The 25286-nt window shown below is 40.8% G+C and overlaps 1 protein-coding gene across 1 annotated transcript in view; it reads left to right on the top strand.

Moving 5' to 3' along the window:
* The window catches only part of ARHGAP15 (Rho GTPase activating protein 15), a 369524-nt gene that overhangs the window by 185024 nt on the left and 159214 nt on the right, over positions 1-25286 (top strand). Inside the window, exon 8 of the mRNA XM_009907693.2 lies at positions 22196-22318. Coding sequence (XP_009905995.1) covers positions 22196-22318 — 123 coding nt within the window. The remainder of the gene's footprint in view (positions 1-22195; positions 22319-25286) is intronic.

The raw sequence follows: 25286 nt of genomic DNA, 5'->3' as shown, positions 1-25286 counted from the left end.
GTTTCCTGTGGGGTTTGCCTTTTGGCCGTCACCTGGGACTCTTGTCACTCAGGGGTGACCTCTTGTGGAAGAGCCTCAACTGGAGTGGCTATCGATTGTCGGAGGGGATCAATTCCCTTTCTCCTCCCCCTTTTTCCAGATGGAAACAAACGGCATTGCGGTAGGAAGAGTGCCCTTTGGCTACCGTATCAATCTGAGGGCTGCTCTTGTCAAAATGCACAATCACAAGCCTGATAATGCAATCCATTCCCCAAGCACTAGATTTCCAACCTGTTCTCCATCATTTCCTTATGGCGTCACATTTACCCAGTTCATCACACTCTTATTAATATTTTAGGGTTTCCTTGAAAGTGATGGAATTCTATTTTTATTACAAAGGCAACAAGAATAAATACTAATTGTTGTCAGTTATTTCCTTATGTAGTGGGAACAGTAATTTGTTCCTCAGCTTTAGGTTGCCAAAGCAAAATAATTAAATATTGTAGACGTTTAAAAAATCTGTGATATTAGATAAATGCAATTTGATCTCCTTGTTTGCCACATAAAAGCTGGAGCTGCCTGAATTGATAAGATTGAATTGAGTTATTTTTTATTGTTTCCACTTGCAGATTTTCCTTATCTTCAAGAACACTTTACTCTCAAACCCAGTGTTTAGTCATGCAGCCCCACAATGTATCCTGAAAAACCTCCTCCATGGTTGAATTCTAGCTTGAGGTGCCAACATCTAGAGCATCGAGACCTAAAAATATATGTAGAGAAAAGGAAACTCCTGATGGGCTGTGCAGTATTGTTGCAACTCATGATCACTTTAGTGCTTCAGTAAGAGTAGTTGTGGATCCAGGCATTATTGTGCCAGACAAAATATCACACTCAAGCAAGACAGTTTCAGCTCTCAGCCTGAGTAAGGACAAGTTGCAACAGGTGGAAAAAGTAGACAAAAGCAGGGGGTAGAAGGAAAAGTTGGCAGCAAGGCTGACATGTCATGCATATTAAACAGCAAGCTTGGGATTCCTTTCCTCTCTTCATTAGGATCAGGGGTTTAGCCCCTGTGCCCTGGCCACCAGCCAACTCAAATAATGATATTTTCCTTACCTACATTCCTCTTTCTACAGGCAGAGAGGGATCTTTTTAGTCCCAAAGGGTGATGCATCTCTCTGGGGCATTGCACATTTCCCCAAAGATTGACCACAGGACGGTGTCTGGGAATCTGCCTCCTATTACCTTTTTAATCAAGAGAAAAAATAATAGCAGCATCTCGATTGTAATTTTGATTTGCCTTCTGAGGTATTTGCTGCAAAGTCATCTGGGGTCTGGAATCTTCTTTGGTTTCTTAAGAGATACAGTTGAAGTCAGGCACTCTACCCCTAGGATTTAGCCAAGGGCTCTGCATGTGATTTAATATTGCCCAAAGTTGCTTTTCTCCTGTTACCCACTTCTCCTTCCTCCAGAAAGCTGCAGTTTGCAAATTGAAGGATGGCCTGGAATAGTCCTCAAAACATCCAGAATCATCTCTGAATGCAGTTTGTTAGATAATTAAGACTATACAATGTGTGTGTGGAAAACAAACCCAGCAGCTAAACCCATTTTAGTCTCAGTGGACATGACAGAAGAAATGGAGAATTCAGTGGAGCTTTAACCCTTTTGGCTCTGCCTGGTGCTTGCTCCTTCCCTGGTTAATGCTTCTTCCAAGGGCTTGCTTGAGGGTTTACAGTTTGTCCCTGCACATGACTGGACGTTTCTGTGCAATCCCCACCTTGCTGAGGCTGTTGTTTCTCTGCAGAGGGAAAGGGATGATTTCCCAGGGCACAAACACACCTGTTTGAATGGCTTTGGGTAACAGCAGGAGGAAAAAAGCAAGGCAGAAACTTCTTCCATTGAAAGCACAGCTTGGAGATGCTAGGAAAAGGCTACCTAATTGCAGGCAGTGCTGAGACAGAAGTCAGTGTGATTTTTGTCTCTTCCTTTCCCACACATGAAGGGGTTGGTAGTTTGGGAGACCTAATCTTGGGGTGTAGGATGAGGCTTTCTGGCTCACCCAAACATGTCGAGGGCCAGATCCTGCAGAGTCCTCCACTCACATAGGGTTGCCTCTGTGATAAGGGCACTAATTAGAGCAGCAGAAGTGGGAAATCTCTCCGTTTCTTTGTTAGCTGTGATGAGGTCTGAATTCTTTCCCTTTCCCAGCCCATTTGTTTCAGTTAGATGCGAAGTTCAGAGCCAAATGGATGCTATTTAGGGAGTATTATTGCATTACAACGTTAGCATTATGTATAGGTCAGTTTTATTACTTTTAATAAAACCAAGAAATACAAAGCAGTAATGTGTATTAGTGCAGCATTACCAATGACAGCAATTAAAGCAGGGAGCAAAATGAAAACTGTATGCAAATATGCAGTTTCCCACTGCAGTGTTAATTTTGTCACTCTGCAGCTCGCGCCTTTGTGGCATTTATTTTTATTGCATCGACAGGAATGCAGTCGACTTCAGATACTGAAAAGAGCCCACAAAAATTAAATGCAACATGCTGCTAATGGAGGGTGGCAACATTCATTTGCTCTGCAGGGACTGAAATTGGGGTTTTTGACAGATTTCTTTTTTTTTTTTCCTTTTTCTTTTTGCTCTCGTGTTTCTCTGCAACATTTACTCTAGGTATGCTCTTAAAGCTTAGGAAAATACTGATTCAGCACCAAAGAAATCATAATATTGGCATTTTGGAAACAAAGCATGCCAAATCCAGAAACAAATTGTGTCACTTCCACTGATAATAGGAGATTATATTGCACCCAAAATCGTGACTGGCTGTAACTAGTTTCCCTCCCAAATAATGAGTTATTCCTCAATGTAAATATCCTCTTTCCATCAATTATAATATAATGTTCCCTTAATTCTTTGTTTTATTTCTGCTTCACTTTCCAAAATCCTTCCAGAGTTTACTATTTGGGTTGAAAAAGCATATTTTTAAATTGGGCATAACCAACTTCCATATAAACATTTGGCAGGGAAATCAGTGCATGTTCACTTAATTCATTTTTATTGAACCAAGTCCAGATTTTTTAGTCAGGAAAAAGTTAGATATTAATCACATCTGAGCAGGATCATTAAATTTTCCTTTACCTACTAGAACAGCAGGGTCATTATAGAACCATGAGAAGTTAGCTCACTTATTAATCTTTACAATTACATAAAAAGTGATCATTTTTATAGTACTTAAGGGTAGCTCTTACCCATTATGTGAAGAGTATATGGGAATATTATAATAAAATATAATGTATTGCTCTAGATGTGACCTGTGACTCATTGGTCTGCTCACTGACACACAAGTCTCTGGAAAAGTCCTCTCTTTGAGCTTGGATAATCTTTAATTGTTCCATATTCCTTCTGCTCATTTGTGGGGCATGCTAGTAAATAGAGAGCTAGTCGCTCAGTTATTAATTAGCTCATTATTACTTAATTATCGCTATTGCCTGCTTCATCTTTATGGAGAAGGGTATCATGAAGGAAGGTATTTTACACTGCCCACCACGGTTCAGTGTGAGTGACAGCAATAGCTGATGTAAGATTGAGTTAGTTAAAGAAAATCAATCAGGGATCCTCACTATAGATTACTATCCAGTTTCTTCTGCCTCTTCCAGCCAAAGCTTCTCATCTTTGACTTTGAAACCCAACAGTTTAAGCGGGGTTCTTGTTACAGTGGGCTAATCCCCTTTCATAAATCATGTTCAAGTGCTGAAATAATTTGCACATCGTTTAGAGAGTATTTGCTTTGAAGCGTTCACCTCAAGCCCTTTTGTATATCCTTTCCCTCCAAAGATTTGTAGTATTTGTTTTGTTCTCTGAGGTATAAAAGACCTGGGTAAACTTTATTCCTGTTGTTTCAAGATTAGTGAAACAAAATGCATATTTATTCAACTGGGACTGAAAGGAGCTTTAGTAAAGACGATCATACGTACAACCCATGGGGACCTTCTAATACAAAATGTCTGTCTTAAAAATCTCTTTAGGTTTGTTCAAAACACTATTGAGGGACTTAAGTTTAAAGAAGAAGAAAAAAAAAAGAAAGAAATTAAAAAAAAAAAAAAAGGTTACCAATCCATATTTCTTCTTTGTTGCAAAGGAGAGAAAGGCACCATATATTTTTCTTAAGCAAATAAACTCCTACATGTGGACTCAGGAGAAATTTGATATGGAGGCAAGGAGAGACTAGATAGTCAGGATTACATCAAGTTTTCTCCTGGCTGAACTGCATGTACTGACAGGGTGTTTAAGAACACTGCATTTTGGAAAGATGCAGAGCAGTTGTTTCAAACTCACACTTGCTTTAGGGAAAAATCACCAAGAAATCACAAAAATTGTAGGGATTATTGGAGTCAAGCAGTTGTGCCCCTTCTGTGTATTAAAAGTGAGGCTGACTCCTGTGATATGAAAAAAAATAAATAAGATGCTTATCATGGCTTTAGCACTTTTAAGCCAAACTAGCAAGCAAGTTTTCATAGACTTACAGGCTCACAGAATGATAGAATGGCTTAGGCTGGAAGGGACAGACGGATGTTGGTCTCTTCTCCCAGGCGGCCAGTACCAGAACAAGAGGACACAGTCTCAGGCTGCGCCAGGGGAGGTTCAGGCTGGATGTTAGGAAAAAGTTCTATACAGAAAGAGTGATTGCCCATTGGAATGGGCTGCCTGGGGAGGTGGTGGAGTCGCCATCATTGGAGGTTTTCAGGAGAAGACTTGATGGGGTGCTTGGTGCCCTGGGTTAGTTGTTTGGGTGGTGTTGGATTGGTTGATGGGTTGGACGCGATGATCTTGAAGGTCTCTTCCAACCTGGTTTATTCTATGTACCAAATAACAGGACCTCAGAGATCATCTATTCCAACCTCTCTGCCATGGGCAGGGATGCCTCTCACCTAGACTCAGATGCTCAAGGCCTCAGCCAACCTTGCTTTCAACACCCCCAGGGAGGAGGCATCCACGGTCAGTTTTACACTGGTTTGGTGTAGTTTCTGAATTCCTCACTAAGGACTTGGCTGAGTTAACTGTTGGAGGGCCTTAAAGGTCTTTCCTAAACTAAATGATTCTGTAATTTCAAGTAGATCTTCATGTACTTCAAGAAATAAAACTAATGTTTGAAGGATATTGTACAAAATGTCACAATTTTTTGTGGTTTAAAGCATTCAGGGAGTGATACTTGCTTGAGCCTCCATCCACCTGTGATGTCTGTGTAAATTCAGTCTCTATACATCCCCAATTTTGCCCCCACAAGATAATATAGGCCGGCAACTGAAAACAGCTAAATTAATGCAGGTATTTTCATACCTACTGTTTTAGACTACTGCATTTGGAGAGAGGTCAGAATTACAGCAAGTGAGAAGGACATGCTGAGCTTTGTTCTTTGGGTTGGAAGAGCCAGTCCAGGTTTCTGCTATTCCTGTGATCCTAATGATGATGCTTCTTGTCATAATTATTGAAATGACTGTGAGTTTGTAGCCAGAAAAAGGATTCTCACACTGCACTGTAGTCTGAGGTTTCACTACTATTTATAACTAATCCAGATGCAATCCTCCTGGTACTTTGGGAGGGATGTGACAGAAATAAGGAGGTTTTTAGGTTATAAAAGACTAAATTAAGCTCAGAGACACTGTAAATCAGGCTCTAGATAGGAATACCTACTGCACAGAGTCACCTTTTTCCCCATGGTGAAATCATTTAAATATTTGTCCCTTCCAGGTTAGAGAAGGTATTTAATTTGAATTATGATCTTCAATTCCAAATATTTAAAGACCTGTTTAATGGATGAATGTGTGGTACTGTCTCCTGGCCAGGGTATATATTAAAGGGAATGAGAAAGGAACATGCTTTATAGGATCTCCTATTCATTCCACTTGCTGCCACCTGACCTGCCAGATAAACAGATCCTGCCTGCGCAAGCCAAAGGGTGGAATACTACCAAAGGGTTAAATGCTGTATTGTTTCTCAATTAAGTAAAAGGTTCCAACTAGCTGGCTTTAAATATTGATGCTGAGGAGAGCATTATGACATACGAGCAGCTCCCCTCACCACCAAGGATATTTGGCTCCATTTAATTAATTCCATTGGCCATTGTCTTAACTGTGCCCGGGATTCACCCAAGAGGAATTCACTTGCGTTGCTGTTATTGAAAAGTGTAGCATTGCATTATCTGCCTCAGACAGACTTTTTGTAGCATTGAATCAATTCCCCAGTTCTTGAAAACAACTACCTCATTTGATTCCTTTCATAATTAATGAAATTCAGTAGTAGTGCTTTTGCCCCTCAGCTCAGGCTGGGAGAATGTCCCAAAACTTCAGTTTTTTGAGCTGAAAGCATTCTCATTTTCAGCCTAAATGGACTTGTGAGATGAATTTGTTCTTGTGTCAGCATTTAGCTAGGTCTTTATTTTCCATGGTTCTTTTCTGTCTCAGGTGTACCACCCCAGAGTTCCAGGCAGCAGTCTTAGTCACAGAATCATAGAATTGTCAGGGTTGGAAGGGACTTCAAGGATCATCCAGTTTCAACCCCCCTGCCATGGGCAGGGACACCTCACACCACAGCAGGTTGCTCACAGCCACAGCCAGCCTGGCCTTAAAACCTCCAGGGATGAGGCTTCCACCACCTCTCTGGGCAACCTGTGCCAGTGTCTCACCACCCTCATGAGGAAGAACTTCTTCCTAACATCCAATCTGAATCTACCCATTTCTAGGTTTTTTTCCATTTCCCCCAGTCCTATCATTACCTGGCACCCTAAAAAGACCCTCCCCATCTTAGATGTACATAGATAGTACATTTGATCATCACTTATGCTGAGGAGGGTTACATTCCAGTCCAGAGACCCAGCGCCTCGGGGTCCAGATATAGGCAGGTCAGAAAAGGAGAGCAGCCAGATGTGGATTGGAAATTGGCATTTAGCAGGCCTTAAGGTACAAAATATACAACAGAGTCAGTTAACCTTTAGCTTGATGGGCATCTGTAATAAAAGACCTTATTCAAGGTGGAGAAACATGTGGCTTATGTCAACATGTCCTGGTTTGAGACAGGGTGGTTAAAAAAAAACCCACAGAGTAGAGACCTCCAGGAGGTCAAGAGTGTCCAGAGAGTCCAGCCCAGTGGGTGGACACAGGAAATGATGTTATTTCGTTCCCATATGTCCTGCATCCCATTTCTGCTAGTTTTGCCTTTTTTCTCCCTCCGTCTCTGCTCCCAGGAGAACATGCTGGCTGTTATCCTCTTGAGGCGGGGTTGAAGCATCTTTTGGCCTTGGAAATGTTGCCAAATGGGGCCTGGAGTGGCCAAGCCAAATTTTTTGCTGCACCACATTGATGTGGTATGGGGGATTCCGAGAGGCATGTTAATGGGGGGTGTGGGGTTTGAGGCCTGGAATTTTGGCCTAAATGGGGTAGGTTTTGAAAAGGTTGTTGGCTTAAAGGGGTTGTTGTAAGCCCAGGTTGAAGGACTGGGTTGAGGCTGAATGTATCACAGTACACTAGAGGTTGGAAGGGACCTCCAGAGATCATTGAGTCCAACCCCCCTGCCAGAGCAGGATCACCCAGGGTAGTCTGCACAGGAATGCATTCAGGTGGGTTTTGAAAGTCTTCAGAGTAGGAGAGTCTACCACCTCTCTGGGCAGCCTGCTCCAAGGTTCTGCTATCCTCAATGTAGAGAAGTTTCTCCTCATGTTTGAAATCTTCTATGTTCAAAGTCAAAATTGGGTATTTTGTACTTCCTGTATGTAGTTGTGAATTGCACATTTTACTTCCAATTCTTTCCCATCCCATGTGAGAGCATCTTCATATTACTTTCTTTTGGGGGTTAAAATATTATTTCTGTCTGCTCTTAAAACTTCGACACAACAGAGTTCCATACTTTCTTTTTCTAGGACAGACTCTCTGTGTCCTGCTCAGATAAAGCTTTTCCTTGGATCTTCTCTGGTCACCTTGTGATGCCTGATGTTGTCAATGTCCCTCTGATATAAGCTATTGGTTATATGTATTCCACCAGCCTGATGCTTTTAAACGTGGTGGTGATAGGTAGACATGTAATTTTACGCTTGAAGGCCAAATGCCTTCTGGGATAAGAATTAAAGGGCACACTTGAAGCACAGGCAAAGAAACTTGCTGCTGTCTTGTCCATGGTAACTTTAAGTAGGAGTCTCTGGAGTAAACTGGCAGCTGAACAACTCCCAGGTTTTATCCTGGGAAGAGATAACTGGAAAGACCAGAAAGCTGTCTAAAAATTAAGCAGTTCAAGTGATGATCTCAAGATGACTTTTTGTCTGTCTTCATTCTAAGCTATAGATACTGTCACTTAAATACAAATCTGTGGCTCATTGATATGCCTTCCAAGAAGTTAAGAAGCTCTGTTGCTGGAGAAAAAAAAATAGGCTTTGTATATATTTTTGTGTGAAAACATATGCATAGTCTTTTTCTTTGCTGTGTAAAACCAAAGACGGTTATTTGGGGGTGCATTAATGCTCTTGCTGTCCTTTCTTTAGATAAAGCTAATTCAGTTGGCATATTGGGATGAAATTCACAAAGATAGCACTAAAAATTAATGGAGAAATAATGAAACCACTGCAATACCTAATTTTTTTTCTGAAGATTGTTGAGTTAGTTTGATAGATCAGGTACTAAGAACAATTACAAATGATGGAATAATTGATTTATTAGTGCATCTTTGTTCTTTATGTAAGTTAAACATTAGTGATTTCTGAACTGAAAGTGTAAGTCTTGCTAGAAATATTTGGTGAGGTTTCAGATCTGGGCCATCTGTTAGCTCAGTTGTGGGGTTCAGTTATGGGAAAAGTAAATTTTCCTGTTAATTGCTCAAGTGGCTTGAGAGATGAAGGTAGAAGAAAAGGTGAGGCACAAGCTTCAGCAAATAGAAATCAAGGTGGTGACAGGGAGAAAGGTAAAGAAAATGAAAGGATTCTGCAGAACTGGTTTGTTGCAGCCTTTGTTTGAATTTTGCTTTCCTTTGAGGTACTCTTACAGATATTGCCTGCTGAAATGATGCAAGGCAAGACACAGCAGTGGTCTCTCCTCATCTGGTACACACTTTTAACAGTAATTTGTAATAGGTGAATGTGAGAATGGAGAGGATCCATTAGAATTATACTTTCTGTTATTAATAACCCAAAATGAAGATGTCATTTGAAAACATGGCCTTTATTTTATGAGGCTTCATCCAGAATTAGCAGAATTCACCTTTCCCAAACAATTGTTTACTTGGAATTGATTTGTAGCTGCCCCTGCTCAAGTTGCAGGTCATTCAAAATAATGAAGCTTTCTAATTCTGCAACAGAATATTCATAATATCTTTCAAATACCCAGCCAAATAATGGTCCCCAGGATCTGGACAGCAAGACTTCAAAAAGGCAGAGTCCTCTGATCTCCAGTTCCTTATTCTCTTTAAGCTTGGAAGGTTTCAGCTATCAGGCATAGATTAAGTTTTATTGGTTGATAGTCTAATTGCATTTGGATTATCTTTCCCTCTACTATTATTTTCTTTTCTCTGTATTGGATTTCATCCAAATATTCCTACTGCCACAGAACAGTGTTCTGAAAATGTTTTGCTTTTGCTTTGATGCTTAACTGCTTATACACGTGAGTGCTGCAATAAGGTGCTGGCTCCTGATAATGGTTTTCATTCTGCAAGGAAAAGTTTCCACAATCTTCTATTTGATGGAGCTCTTGGGTTGGGGCTTTTCATGGACAAGATAAGGTTTGCTTAGACATCTGAACTTTTGAATGTTTATCTGAACTAGATTCGACCTCTAAATTTGTCCATCATTAGTTATTTTTGCTTTTCTTTTTAGAGGCTAAATTATGCTATTAAATATGTTCTAAAGTAGGTTAAGCCCCTGTGCAGTTTGTCAGCTGGAACATTAATTTTAAAGCTAAAACAGTCTTCTGTTGTATCTTTTTAACATTTTTTCTGAATTTTAACCATGGCTGGTCAAGCTCAAGAGTCAGTGCACCCATGCAAACCCCACATGTAGCTGACTGAAGTGACTCAAAGCTGTGGTGAAGAGCAGCTTGGGTTTAGTTCAGGAAAAGATCATGGTGTATAATAATTCTTTGCCTGCTCAGGCAGTGTGGTCCATTGCAGCCATTCTGGAGGTTGGATGTCTCTGGCAGCCTCCCCTTCGAGCCCCTACACAAGGGCTAAGCAGACTTGGGGTCCCAGCTACTCTGCAACAAACTTGTTGCACAAGCAGTGTGGGACATACCCATGGCTGAGGTTCCAGTTATTCATGCTTTCAGCTGACAGCATCTCTGCGTCCTCTTCAGACTCACATCTTAAATGCACCACTCCAGATCATGTTCTCAGGCTGCCTGTGTGATGAGAAGGAGCCACTATCCAATTGTAGGAAGAGTGAGTAGGTGCTCTAGAAAGCCAGAAGCATAGTTTCCAAACCACCTTGCACCTTGGCCAAAGCTGCACTGGGTAGCTTGGGGGAGAGAGAAGGCACAGAATTGTCAGGGTTGGAAGGGACCTCAAGGATCATCCAGTTCCAAGCCCCACTGCCATGGGCAGGGACGCCTCACACTACAGCAGGTTGCTCAGAGCCACATCCAGCCTGGTCTTAAGAACTTCCAGGGCTGAGGCTTCCACCACCTCCCTGGGCAACCTGTGCCAGCGTCTCCCCACCCTCATGGGGAAGAACTTCTCCCTAACATGCAATTTGAAGCTTCCCACTTCTAATTTCACTCCTTTTCCCCTAGTCCTATCGCTACCTGACATCCTGAAAAGGGCAATGTATAATTTGTTTGCTTTCATACAACTGAACTGTATGACCTGATCTTTATTAGAAGACCAGCTTCTGAAGTCAGTGCTAAAAAAGCCTACCTTACTCAAACAAACTGGAAGCAGTGCTTTTAGGTAAGCAGTCAAAATTGCAACAGAAACTATCACACCATTATACATAGCTAAATACACCAGCAGTTCCATTCTGGACTTTCTTTTGTCCTCTTGTGATTAAACTGTTTCATCCCATAGAAGCAGCTGACCCATTGCCCATGGCAGGGGGTTGGAACTAGATGATCTTTAAGGTTCCTCCCAACCCAACCCATTCTATGATTCCATGATAGCACATCTCCCAAGACACCTTCTCCTACTGACAGCCTCCATAGTATAGGCTCACATAAAAGCTATGGACTCCATGTTTTTCTGTTTATTTTCTGCAGCGCTTAAAGCACCTTTAGTAGAAGTCTTTCCCAGGTCTTCACAGTGCAACACCAACACTGTCCTGTAAGCAAGGAGCTGCAAATGCTGAAAAGTTTGCAAATCAATTCTGATTTAGCAAATAGAAAGCATTTCTGTAGAAACATGAAATGAAGTTGATGACATTAAAGGTCTCTTTTTCTAAGGCTTATAATCATGTAAATATAGATGCTAGAGATTCTTACGAGAAATTTATCTTAAGGTAAGGAGTAAAAATGATTCTTAAATCCATCGGTTTTATAGAAATGAGCTCCTGAGTGATCTTTTGTTCAGTTAGACTTACTCTAATGATTTAATTGGGATAGAGTCAACATACAAACAGAGTACAGCAATAGGATTTCATGTCCTTGGTTATATCTTGTTAATATTTTTAAGCTAATGGGTGTGCCTTTCACCTTCATAAAATATCACATCTACAGTCACTGCAAAGTAATAAACCTGCTGTGGTAAGCAAGAAATACACACTGAAACTTTGGTTTGAAACCAATAGAATAGAATAGAATAGAATAGAATAGAATAGAATAGAATAGAATAGACCAGACCAGGTTGGAAAAGACCTTTGAGCTCAAGTCCAACCTATCACCCAACGCCATCTAATCAACTAAACCATGGCACCAAGTGCCTCATCAAGTCTCTTCTTAAACACCTCCAGTGACAGGGACTCCACCACCTCCCCAGGCAGCACATTCCAATGGCCAATCACTCTTTCTATGAAGAAATGCCACTACTATTTCTCATTGGCAGTAAGCAATTTCAGCATGTTGGGTTTCCTAATTTATGCAGGGTGAATTAATTTTATCCTTTACTGTATGATAAACATTAGAAGTTCATCATGGGTCCAAAAAAGAAAAAAAAAGTAAGGTTACAAATAAAATTGGAGGCTGAGTGCAATGGAAATGCAATTAAAATTCAAACCAATTTCCTTCATAAATTTAGAAGTGCAAAAATATAATTGGTAAGAGTCTCAAGGAAAAGGAAATTCTCTGGTATGATATTCTTTAAGGAAAGGTCCCATAAGATCAGATCTGAATAAAAGATTCAACAAGGTAGCCAAGTGCTTGTCTAATTCTAAATAGATGAATCATTTGTATGACTCTCAACAAGGGTAATACAAATCCAGCAATGCCAACTCTCCCTTGTTCCCTGCAGATAATTAGTTTGTTTTCCAAAGCATAAGGCAGAATTATATGTAGGTTTTGAAGTTAAAAGTGCACACATGGCCAACAGTACCCAGGCAGGGGTTTCTTTTGGCACAACAGTTTCTCTGATGCTTGGGAGAGAAAAAGAAACTGTATCATTCTCTTGCCCTTTTGTCTCAGCAGTTTAGTGTGAGGACTTCATGTTGTTTGCAAAAGGTTGAAAAGGTGGAGTTTGTTGTTGTTTTTTTTTTTTTAGACTAACTCTGTCAGGAGACAAGTATAAAGGCTTGAATGTTATTAACATATATTCCACAGCTGAAAAAAACACCAAACAAAGCCTTATTCTAAAGCACGCTGAAAGTAGTAGCATTATGCTTTGTGTTCATCTTGATCTGGAAATAGTCTTTGTTCCTTGCTCTGTCTTCCTCAACCTTTCCTTCCATGGTTGTTTCCTTTCGGGAAGTCTGCTTAAATTCTATTTGTATATATATTGCAGCTTCAAAACTCATTAATTCAAATATTGAAACTGGTTTTTTTCCTCAATAGGTGTCATGTTTTGTATGGGTGGGATGGGTCTGTATGGCTGGGGTTGCTTAGCATGGAGAAGAGGAGGCTCAGGGGAGACTTTATTGCTCCCTACAACTACCTGAAGAGATGTAGCAGCCAGGTGGGGGTTGGTCTCTTCTCCCAGGCAACCAGCAACAGAACAAGAGGACACAGTCTCAAGCTGTGCCAGGGGAAGTTTAGGTTTGATCTTGGAGAAAAGTTCTTCACAGAGTGAGGCCATGGGAACGTGCTGCACAGGGAGGTGTTGGGGGTCAATGTCCCTGGAAGTGTTTAAGAAGAGACTGGATGAGGCACTTGGTGCCATGGTCTAGTTGATTAGTTAGGGTTGGGAGATCAGTTGGACTTGGTGATCTTGGTGCTCTCTTCCAACCTGGTTGATTCTGTGGCTGAGAATGCTGGAACAGGGCAGCACTGAGTCACCCAGGTTGCAAAGGGCAATGATCACACTTTAGCTCCTGTGTATTAGAACGTTCTAGTCATTGAATATTTTCCTGGGAAAGAGAGAAGTACCCCCAATCCAAAAAGCATCTCCATCTTGCTCCTGCCTTTTGCACATATTAACCTGTAATTGCATCACTCTTTGCCTGAAAATTTACAGAGAGCAGCTACCAAAGGAGGCTTGAGAGCCTCAGCGACCTGTGCTTTTACAAAGCTGCTCTTCTCAGCCCAAGGGGGATAAAGGACTGCAGCTGCTTTGTGCAAAGAGTCTATGTCAAAGTTCTAATCCTTGACATGAGCTCAGAGAGACCAGTTTCTCCTTCCCAAGCTCTCTGTACTCTCTCTTCCTAGAGAGTAACTTTGTGTACTTCAGCAGATTTCATCCCAAGGCCACATGTTTTACATTAGATGAACATAAACTGGTCACACTGTATGAATAAAACGAGCTCATTGATTTCTGGCATTGTGGTTTTTATAGTCAAGTGAAGTGTGCATAATAGCAGCTCTAATATTGTGACAATACCCCAAAAATTGTGGGAAGAAAGGCTTGGCGTGTCCTGGGTGATCTAATCCAGTCCCTCCTGTCAGAAGGTACAGTGTTCTGTGTTCCCTTTCATAAATTCATTAAGCTTCATCTTAAATTCTTTTAGTTTTATTTGCCACCACAACTTCTTTGAAGGGGTGTTTTAGAACTTCGCGTTATGGCCGGTTTATGCTCATCTATTCTTGTGCCAACATTGTTCTTCAGTTTAAACAGCTCTTCTCCCACCCTGCTGTCCTCTTCTCCTCTCCTGCTCCTTTTCCCACCCCCGACAGCAAATTCATGGAGAACAATCACAGGCTTTCTCAACCATTTTCTAGCTGGCCAAACATCCCAAGCTCCCTGTTTGCTCTTGAAAGCTCAGCAGAGCCATCCTCCCGGTACTTGCCACTGCCTGCACCTCTTCTCCCATCAGTTTCTACCTCACACACCAGTGTGTGCTGCACTTTCATAAGAAAGAAATATAGAATCATATAACTATTTTGGTTGGAAGGGACCTCCAGAGGTCACCTAGGCCAACCCCAGTGCATTCAGCAGGGACATTTCTCCATCATATTTTGTATTAATCCTTCTCTAACCATGCATTGTGTGCTATTAGGTCTAATCCAGTTTCTTCATCCTCTAGTCTCAGTGTTACTACTCTTTTATCTGACATCCTGATTCTTGCCTGGATTGATGATGCTTCCCAACCTTGAGTCATCACCAAGTACATTTTGAGTGCTCTACTATGTCTGCTGAATTCATTAATGAAAACACACTGATCACTTCCAAGAATATTTCAGGACTTGCACTGGTACCCTTCTTTCAGTGCAGTAGTTCTCCTTCCAACAAAGCTCATTTTAATACCTTGTTTAGTCACTTCACAATTATTATTTTAATTCTCTACACCTTCTCTAGTTTAATAATTCCCCAATTGGCATCAAATCAAACATGCAGCTGAAATCCAGATGGATTTGGTCTATGACATTTTCCTTTCCCAAAAGGAAAACTCATTTTATCAAAGAATAATAGCAGGTTATTTTGGCATGATATGCCTTTATTATAAATCCAATTAATACTCAGAAATGTTGCTTGACTTTTCCACACATTTATGACAGAAATATCAGTAAAATCCAGATAGATTTGGTCTATGACATTCTCCTTTCCTAAAAAGAAACCTCAAATTACATTATCAAAGAACGGTAGCAGGTTATTTTGGTATGATCTTCCTTTATTACAAATCCAATGAACACTCAGAAGTGTTCCCCACATTTGTGGCAGAAATGTCAGTAAGCTGTGTGGGGAGTGGCAGTTTGTCTCACAGTGCAAGCATGTAGTGATATTTAACACACTATTCATTTATTCCCATTTATTGTTAGTGGGGGACGATTCTTTGAAAGTTTATATGCATAAAAGCATGATGCAAGATATGAATTTTATAGTCCTTTTATTGAATCTTTACCACTAATGCACACAAATTTCACAAAGTGTAATGACACTACTGAGCACTTAAGTTGTTAGGCTGTCATATTACAGGAAAGTTATTCGTGCTATATAATCACTGTTTTCTTTCTCCTATTGTTTATTTCTGAGCTTGCTTCATAAATATTTGCTAACTTGCTGTGACAAATATCTGGTTTGAGACCATAAACCTGCACGACTCCAGGGCCTTTGGTGCCCATGCAAACAAAAATCTTTTTAGCATCTTTCTTGGCTGGTGATACCCAACCCTGTGACCTGATCCTGCAGTTCTTGGTCTGTGATTTGTAGCTGTCAAATCTGTAAATTTAAAGCTTCTCACAAATGTAGGGAGTAGGAGGAATGCCCAGTTCCTTCGTCTTCCCCACCAATTGTTTGTGTAGTACCTTTGATGCTCCAGGGGGAAATTATAGTTGCCTTCCAATACCTGAAGGGATCCTGCAGGGAGGCTGCAGAGGGACTATTCATGAGGGTTTCTAGAGACAGGACAAGGGGGAATGGTTTGAAGCTGAGGCAGAGCAGGGTTAGACTGAATCTTAGGAAGAAACTTTTCAGTACATAGGTGGTGAGAGTCTGGAATAGGCTCCCAGGAAGGTTGTGGCTGCCTCCTCCTTGGAGGTGTTCAAGGCCAGGTTGGATGAGGCATTGAGCAGCTGAGTGTAGCTGAGTGGTGGCTCTCCCATTGTGGGGAGATTAGAGGAGATGATCTCTGAGCTCCCTTCCAACCTAAGCCATTCTGTGATTCATGATTCCATTCCAGATTCTGTGTAGCTGCCTTTCATTTTGCACTCTCATACATATTTTTATATACACACACACATATATATGTACACACTCACTAATTATAATGGGAGGATGGCTCATGAGACCTGCACAGAAATTTCACTGAGGGACCAAATAAGATGACTGACAAAGATCATTAGCTCAGTAAAGTAGGTGAAGTGAATGCTTTATCCTTAATGAGCAGATTTTATTGACTCCATCTCAGAGCACCACAAAGGAAAAGAAGGAGGGAGGGACTTGGTTTTGTCACTCTCAAAACTTTGGTGCTCATTGAAAACCAGGCCATTTATACAGGTGCTAATGTATGTTGTTCCTTCCTTAAAGGACTATGAGGTTTTGAATCTGCCAAAAAAACCCCAAACCCAAACAACAACACCAAACCCTGAAAAAATGTTGAATTCTGAGTTCAAATGAAATCCAATAAAGCTTAGAGTTGTGAGTCATTATATATTCTTAAATTATAGTGTCTCCTGGAACGCAGGCATAGTCATATGCCTCTGCACGTGTAGATATATTTCTTCAGGAGGATGAGACACTCAGCAATTAAGCATTCCCATTACTTCAAATTAATTAATTAACTAATTAATTCCTTTAAATTAATATTTTCACACATATGTGATAGTTCTGCTGTTAGACTGACACTTTCATTATCCAAAGCCATCAAGACCTGCTTCTACTTCCCCTTTTGCCATCTCAGCTTTGATTCAGTCTTGCAAGATGCTGCTGAGGACTCTGTAAACCACTTAAGAAAATGATCAGCTTGAGACATCAAAGCTCACTATTAAGCCCACAGATGTGTTCATATGTATTTTAAGAAAGTTTCAGCAAGGATTTTGATTGCTGTATTTGGTATTTTGAACAGTCAGTCTTGTCACTTTTAGTGTTCCCTGTGTTCCAGTGTGATCTGGTACAGGTGACCCTGCTCTGGCAGGGGGGTTGGACTGGATGATCCTTCAATGTCCCTAACATCCTGTGAAAAGAATGATTAAATCTCAGTTTATGGGTGTTATCATTACACTACAAGCTAGCCCCATTTCTAATAAATTCCTGAATTGCTACAGTCTTTAAGAATATGAAAAATAAATAAACAGGTTGCTTGATCCAGAGCAATTCTCTTAATTATTTTCTTGCAGAAGAAGGCTAATGAAGGGAAGGTATAAATGGAAAGCTGTTTGAATCTCTTAATGCCTTATCTACTCCCACTGCTGCTCTTCCTTCTGTAGGAGCCCTTTCCACCCAGATGAATCACCTACAATAATTTTTGGGTGTTCTAATAAACAGATAGGCATCATAATAATGTATTTCAGTTAGGAAGAGGTACTTGGAAGAAATTGGTTTTGCAATACACATGATGTGAGACAATCAATAGTGCTTTAGTCTGACAAGCACTGTCAATATCCATTGTCACAGTTCAGAAAGTCATTAATGGATAGTTCCTCAAAAACCAATGCTTTCAACACGTTAGAAGTGTTCAGATATACTGTACCTGGCAGGAATTAATCATAGGTAAACCCTTGGGATAGGGCATAAATGTTTTGTAAATTAAGAGTGAAAAAAAGGAAAAAAAGATCATTGGGAGGAATGTGAGACCATGTCACATGGAGTTAGAAAAGCTTGCAGTAAAATATGGAGCTTTTAAAACATATCAAAACACTTAACATCCTGAATCATTCAGGCACTGCCCAGATCATCACACCCAGCAAAAACAATCTCCTAGGATGATATTGTCGAGGTCCAGGGCTAAAACACTGCAAAAACACTGGAGAAAGGATTTTGTATCTTCACCCTGCAAATATCCATGGATTTGTGGAATGGTTTGGGTTGGAAGGGATCTCAAAGATCATCCTGTTCCAACTCCCTGCCATGGGCAGGGACACCTCCCATGAGCCCCAGTTTCTCAAGGCCTCATCCAGCCTGTGTTTGAGCACCTCTAGGAAGGAGACATCCACAGCCTCCCTGGTCAACCTGTTCCAGTGTCTCAGCACCCTCACTGTCAAGGCCTTTTTCCTAATCTCCAGTCTAAATCTCCCCTCTTCCTTTATCCTGCTTAAATAATAATATGTTTGCTTTCATTTCATCATATATTTAGTGCATTAAATTTTAGCAAATAATTCTTCATCTGTACATCTCCACAGTTCCATTGGTTCTGATGGTGCTATTCCTGCAAATCTGGAGCTAATGCATTAATTCTTCTCTTCAACTTCTGTTCTTGTGTAAAAACACCTGCATAGACTTCATTTTGTGGGTTTCAGCGATACTCCTCTAATTTATATGTCATTAGGAATATTAAGGCTGGAGTTGTGGCATTGGTAAAGTATTCAAAGGATTTATACAGGTCCAAAAAAAAGAACTGGTCAGTTTTCAATTGGTGCAATTTAGCCTACAGTTGTCCCTCCTAATTCAGCTGATGTTATTACAGTGCTAGCCAAAATTAAAGGCCAAAGTTGTGTTCGTTCTTTTATGCCTGATGATGTTTACACTCTTTTCTTTTTGTACCCAGTCTGTGTTATGCTTCCCTAATGTGATAAGCTGTTGTGATTTAATATAGCTTAATTCTAGAGCAAACTGTCTGAGGAAAAGATAATTTATTATTCATTTATTCCTTCATGTCTTTCCTATCTGTGGAAGAAATAGAGGACCTAATGAAGTGACCAAACTCAACAGAAATGTTTTTCTAGATCTGAAGGTCCAACATTATTTCTGGCCAAGCAGGGAGCTCAGCCTGTAGTCAAGTTACATTTGTGCTGCTGGACTGCAGAGTCCTTGCACTCAGCTGCACTAGCAGTAGAAGTCTAGCGTAAGATTGGGCTCTGTTGGGTTCCACTCCACACGCGCTGTAAAACTGGAGGGAGCGTGGGTTTGCCTTTTCTGTCTCAGAAGCTCTTAGCAATATAAGAAATGCTTAATTGTAGAGTCCTTGTATAGAGAGAGGAATTGTCCTTCTGTTCTGTGTTGCTTTTGAAGCACTGATGTGGATATGTCAGGGTGAGGAGCTTCAGAAGTCCAGGACATGACTCCATTCAGCACAATGACTCAAATGGCACACCTATGCAGTTTATGCCAGGGCACCTTCAGTTGAACAAACAGTAAATTTCCTTGCCTATTATTTAACACTTAGGACCTTAATTGTTCTGTGTACTTCTAGAATTAATTGCTTTCCACTTCTTAAATGTTTGAGGTTTGCCAGCTCTCTTTTATGAAGGATTTTTTCTGGCCAAATCCAGAACTTGAAATTTAAAAAAGAAAAAAGGGAGGAATTCTTAAAACACCAACCAAAAAATATTTATGGTCATTTTCAAGTTTTATAACCAGTTTTTACCCCCCCTTCTCTTGGAAGTAACTTTTGGTCCTCTTTGTATTTCCAAATGTAATAGTAAAGTCATTTCACTGTGAGGATATCGCGAGAAAAAAGGCTTGGCAAGAAACAGAACATTTCTAAATGAGATCCCAACAAAAATATTTCTGACTAAGCTTGGTTTTGGAACATGCTATCTAAACCCTTGAATTTCTGGGAGGTTTGGAGTTTCCCTCTGGTGACTCACACATGTTTAATAGGATAAAATAAGAAATTCATCAAAATTAGCTTTGCTGCTGTTTTTAACTGTGCGCTACACAACTCAACATAGGACATACAAAAGTATCCATGACAATAATTATTCCTACCTCTAGATGTAGTTTTAACACCATAATTGCTGTTTCAGGTATAAATCTTCCAGCTGGGTTAATGCATCTTTCTAAATAAGGGATTTTTTTACCCTGCTGCCAAGTCGCGGATCCCCTATCCTGCCATTCACAGTACGACCACATTCACATCAGTTAGAATATCTTAACAAATCTGGCCTATACTCAGAGCTGAACATGCTGTTGAAGTGGGCATAAAACTTTTTAGAGCCCTGCAGAATGGGAAATGTGGCAGGCATCTTGAGTGACTTGAGAGAGATCTCCACTCCTCCATCATTTGCATTGGGGAAGCTTCACTGTAAATCAGGAACAAGCCAAACTTATATAGGAGTCCCTATGGACAGAATGACCCTCAGCAACAAGAGAGCCCCCAAACCCAACACACTCTTTCAAAGTACCATTAAGATGCAGAATTAGAAACATCCATTTGTTGTTCTTTTTATAACACAGCCAAGCGACTTGGAATTTTAGGTTGTCCCTGCCAAGGATTGCTCAATTTTGAACAAAAAGTCCTCCACTATAATGTTAAAAAAGCACCAACCATCAGTTGAATGCTAATCTTTATATTCTGTGATACACCACTCCAAGAATGCTACCATTAAAAAATGTGCATTCTATTTTTCATGAGTGATGGATTATCGTACCAAGCTGTGTATTTTCCAGTAAAGTGTCCTTTTATTTGTCCTGGGTGATTACTAGTTTGTGGAAGTATGTGTGGGGTCATTTTAGTGCTGTGGGAAAATGGAGCACTCTTCTGTTAAAATCAGTAGTGAAATCAGGAGCAAACTATGCTCTGATCATCACGGGCATGTGTTTAAATATTGCTTGCCTTAATTGGCTATGTTCTATTTACTTAAAATGAACAATTTGGCAAGTTTTTCTCCCTTGACAACAGCAAAGCGTAAACCATTTTATAAGTTTGGCTGTTAAAATCAGATTTGTAATGTAAACCACAATATTCCAGGGTTGTTACTGTTGCTAAACCACTTATTTGAGCTTGCCATTGTTTGAGATTCGAGCACCTTTAAACGTTCTGGTTCTGTTTACAACTTCTGCAAAACTTCTTGGTGAAAAATAGCCCAATTATATTGATCATAATTTCACTTTTGCCCTCTCTCTCCCTCTCTCTCTCTTCCCTTGAATCCTCTCTGTGAAGATCATTGCGTTGTAGGGGAGAGGTAATCTGGATGGGGTGCTTAGGGACCATCTCTGTAATCAGATCTCAGTTATCCAGGGATTTTATTTGGCTAGTGTCTCAAAGGAACAGTGAAGCAACTCCTTCAAGTTCAAGTTGTGTTTTGGTGAATTGATGAATTGCTTTTCAGGAGAAGATGGAAAGCTCTCCTTTCCTCAGAAGGCAGGGCCACCCCACCCTCAGCTGGAGGTCATAGTCAGGGATAGCTGTACAGCTCTGGCTGCCCCATTACCCTCACTAGCACGCTGGGTGAACAGGCAGGGTGGAAGAACCCAGGACACAGGGAAAAGATTATTTGAGGGTGATGTAGTTCAGGTGATTTGTTAGAAAACTTTACAAATCTGGTCTTTCAGGGAAACCTTTGGAGAAGTTCTTCTCACGGCATCACTGCTGCAGCAACTAAGTCTAGTTGGGAGATGTCCCCGCCCATGGTGGGGAGGTTAGAGTAGATGATCTGTAAGGTCTCATGCTGAGTTTCTCCTTCCTACTAATGCTGCCTATTTTGTTAGCTTTGATGGTGCCCTGTAAGCACCTCAGTAGAGAAAAAGTTGAATTTATGCCTTCGAAACTTCCTCCAGGGGATTTTTCGCAGCTGGGTTCTATGTCTTTTTTGACACAGAGCAAGAATAAATTGAGCTCAAAATGTTCCTCACTTTGGTAAATGCCTAAATATAATAAAATATTATCATTAGGACAGGAATACTTTTCTTTCCATAAATTAATGCATCTTGCACACATTTCCTGGCTTATAGCCATGTTTTCTGTAGCTGCGTTGAATACATACAGAACATTTAATCCATCTGGGCAAGAGAATTCCAGCTCTTCACTAGTGGTGTAACCATGCATCCTTTCTCCTAACAAGTTGTCTATAGCTAATAGTGCATAGCACACTTCTGAGTCCAGACTTTCAGTTGAAAATCATCCATGTGAAACTTGTGGGATTTCATTGAGTAAACTGGTCACCATCCAAATACTTATGGGCAATAAATAATGCAGCTCGGTGAATAACCAGCAGAGCAAACTCATCCTGTTGCTGACCTACCACAGGATTTTACCAGGGTGCCTGTGGCCATTATATTCTAAGCAAACTGCTATGAGTTTAACATTATCATTTCACTAAAGCTTTTTCTTTTTCCCCTTCTGTTTGCTTTCCTTTAGTTTTCAGACTCAACTACAGCGCCTCTGACACAAATGACAGAAACCGAGTGAAGAGCAGATTAAAGAAATTCATCTCCCGAAGACCCTCCTTGAAAACACTGCAGGAGAAGGGACTTATTAAAGGTGTGTTTGCTTTCATGTCTTTCTTCCAGTAAAAAGTTAGAATTCACAAATGGACTTTTATACCTGAATAAGTATACATGCATAAGTACACTGGACAAGCACTTAGATACGGTTTTGTTGCTAGCTCACATAAAACTTTCACTGCTGAACTGTACAGGAAAAAATCAGTGTATGGTCACACCTTTTCCTCTGCTGTCTGACTGCTGCTTCAATTTTGCTGCTTTGATGTGCATGCAGTAGAAGTCTCTCCACTTACCAAAGGTATACTCACCATGCACATTGCACACCAACCTGCTGCACAGCTCCATTTCTTTCATGGAAAGAATGTTGATACATGCTTTCATATTTTAGAATCTGAAATAGAATCATGAATTGTAGAATGGCTTAGGTTGGAAGGCACCTTACAGGTCATCTACTCTAACCTCCCCACCATGGGCAGGGACATCTCCCAGCTAGACTCAAGGCCTTATCCAACCTGGCTTTAAACACCCCCAAGGGAGGAGACATCCACAGCCTCCCTGGGCAGCCTGTGCCAGAGTCTCAGCACCCTCCTACTGAAAAACTTCCTCCTCAGCTTCAGTGTAACCTTGCTCTGCCTCAACTTCAAACCATTCCCCCTTGTCCTGTTTCTAGATGCCCTTATGTGAAGGCCCTCTGCAGCCTTTCTGCAGGATCCCTTCAGCTATTGGAAGGAGTCTTCTCTTCTCCAGGCACCACACCCACCACACCCCCATCTCCCTTAGCTGTTCTCATAGCAGAGGTGCTCCAGCCCTTAGCTCATCTTTGTGGCCCTCCTCTGTACTTGCTCCAAGAGCTCTGTGTCCTTCTTACGATGGGAACACCAGAACTGGATGCAGTATTCCAGAATTTCAGATCCTCTGTTGACTGGTGTTCTAGAGTAGGCTGGAGCATTTTCTGCTGTCTTCCCTTATTGTTTTCCTAGCTCACCAACAAAATACATTTTTGACTCTTTAAAATACATACCAGTGAATAAGAAATGCTTTGAAGCAGTGATTGATTTCTTTTTTTTCCTACTTCATTTTCTTGTTAAGCTGGTCAGCCTTCACTTTCACATATCCTTAAAAAAAAAGACATCTTTGTTCTGTGTTTTGCTAAGAAGCTGGTAGTTGACTGGAAGGCAGTAGCATTCTGACCACCACTCCCCAAGCAAAGCCATGTTTTCAAATATTGTCTGGAATAATGCTGGAAAAATTTGCGCTCTCCCAAATTATTATGTGTGAAACCCACAAGTGCACATGCAAAATGACTCGAAAGAGGCATTTTGCCAGCAGCCCCTGTCAATCTCTGGAGTGTGAGTTTTCCAGTGGTGTGTCAAAAATGGTGAGGGGTGTTGCTAGTGTGTATTAAACTTGTCTGTCCTGAGCCAAGAGATTGACCCCAGCCAGCAACAACTAAAGCAGCTACTAGCGTTAAACACCAGCTGGGCCCATGTCTGGAGAGAGGAGGGGAAGATTTTGTGAATTAAGTTCTTATGGTTTAGAACCATGCAGAAGTGTTCAGTGCAGTGCTGCATGCTCTAAGGAAGCCTTCATCACGCGAAATCGTTAGGTGGCTAAGGGATGGGCTTCTGCTGCTACCTGCCACAGAAATGTGTGCATGAGGTGTGCAGGCTCACACCCCAAACTTTCAGGATCTGTCCTTCGACTTTCATAGTACCTGATTTCAAACTCTTTGAAGCACTCTGTGGGTTGAGAGTGGGATTTGAATGTGTCTTGTCAGTTTGCTTCAATTATTACAGTCATAGAGGAGCAATTTATAGTCTTTTAATTTCTGGATTTAAGGGTTGTTTTTTTTCAGTTAAATAAAGTGTGGCTGACGAATCTCCCGGGGTGTTACATAGGGATCAGATGTGATCCCTGCTAACAAATCCAGGTTCATTAGCATAGCTCAAATCCATCCTCTAATACATCTCTCTAGGAAAGCCAGATGCATTTGATCTTGGCTACAGTTGCATTAAGCTCTCGATTCACACACTTAGCTTGGTTCTACCTGGGATGCTCTTCCACGGCTAAGGAAGAAGAATGATTTGTAATACTAACTCAGAACTGGTACCCAGCACAGCTTTATTACCAAGCACGGCTTTATTGCCAACCTAATGTTGCCACGAAGCAAACATGTTAGTTATCTACCATGAAGTTTCATTAGGATTAGGTCTTGGCCATGTAAATGAGGCAGGATTCGTTAGCACAGCTTAATTCCAATCTACGGTAAGTCTATGTGAAATGCTCATTTGATAAGGTTCCTTCATTGTCTTCACCAGAGTTTATCCCTTAATCTCTTAAAATGTTATGAAAATGCAGTTGCAGTGCTTATAGAGAGGCCACTTTTAAATGTTAATTTCTAGGCTGGCATTAGAATATTTTTAAATCACAAGGCTCGACCGCCCAGATTAAAACCGAAGAGCTTGCCAAACATTGTGTTATAAAATGCATCTATTTATTCTTCTAAAGGTGACTTAAATGGCTGCAGAAACCTCTCAAAACTATTTATTTGCTTGTTTCTGAAGGGGGGAAAAAAAATAAAAAAGAGCTAGCTGATTTTTTTACAAGACAAAAATTCCTCCAGCTCTGAGAACATTCATGCTAACTTTTATCCCATAGGGAACAGCCTTCTGTCAGAATTGTAAATCCCTTAAAATAGGGGCTCGTAATAAAAGTGTGTCTAAAGCCTTGCAGGACACCTTGGTACCAAATCTCTGACAAAGAGCTGTTCTGTGTGCCGGTGAAGAATTGATATAAATATCTGTGAGGCGTGTGGTGTTAATTACTCCAATGCAGTGGCACTGTAGGTGCTGTGCAAGCCTTCACTTTTCATCAAGTGCTATTCATATTTGCCAGGGGCACTATAAAGCTCTCAAATCTATATTGATTTTTCACATTGTATGTCAGGCTGGAACCAAAACTCCAATAAATTTAACACGTAAATTATAGTCATGAGTAAATACATT

The sequence above is a fragment of the Dryobates pubescens genome, chromosome 2 (genome assembly GCF_014839835.1).
Source record: "Dryobates pubescens isolate bDryPub1 chromosome 2, bDryPub1.pri, whole genome shotgun sequence".
Classification (NCBI taxonomy): domain Eukaryota; kingdom Metazoa; phylum Chordata; class Aves; order Piciformes; family Picidae; genus Dryobates; species Dryobates pubescens.
Note: the sequence above shows the minus strand (reverse complement) of the source record. Positions and strands in the feature narration are given on the sequence as shown.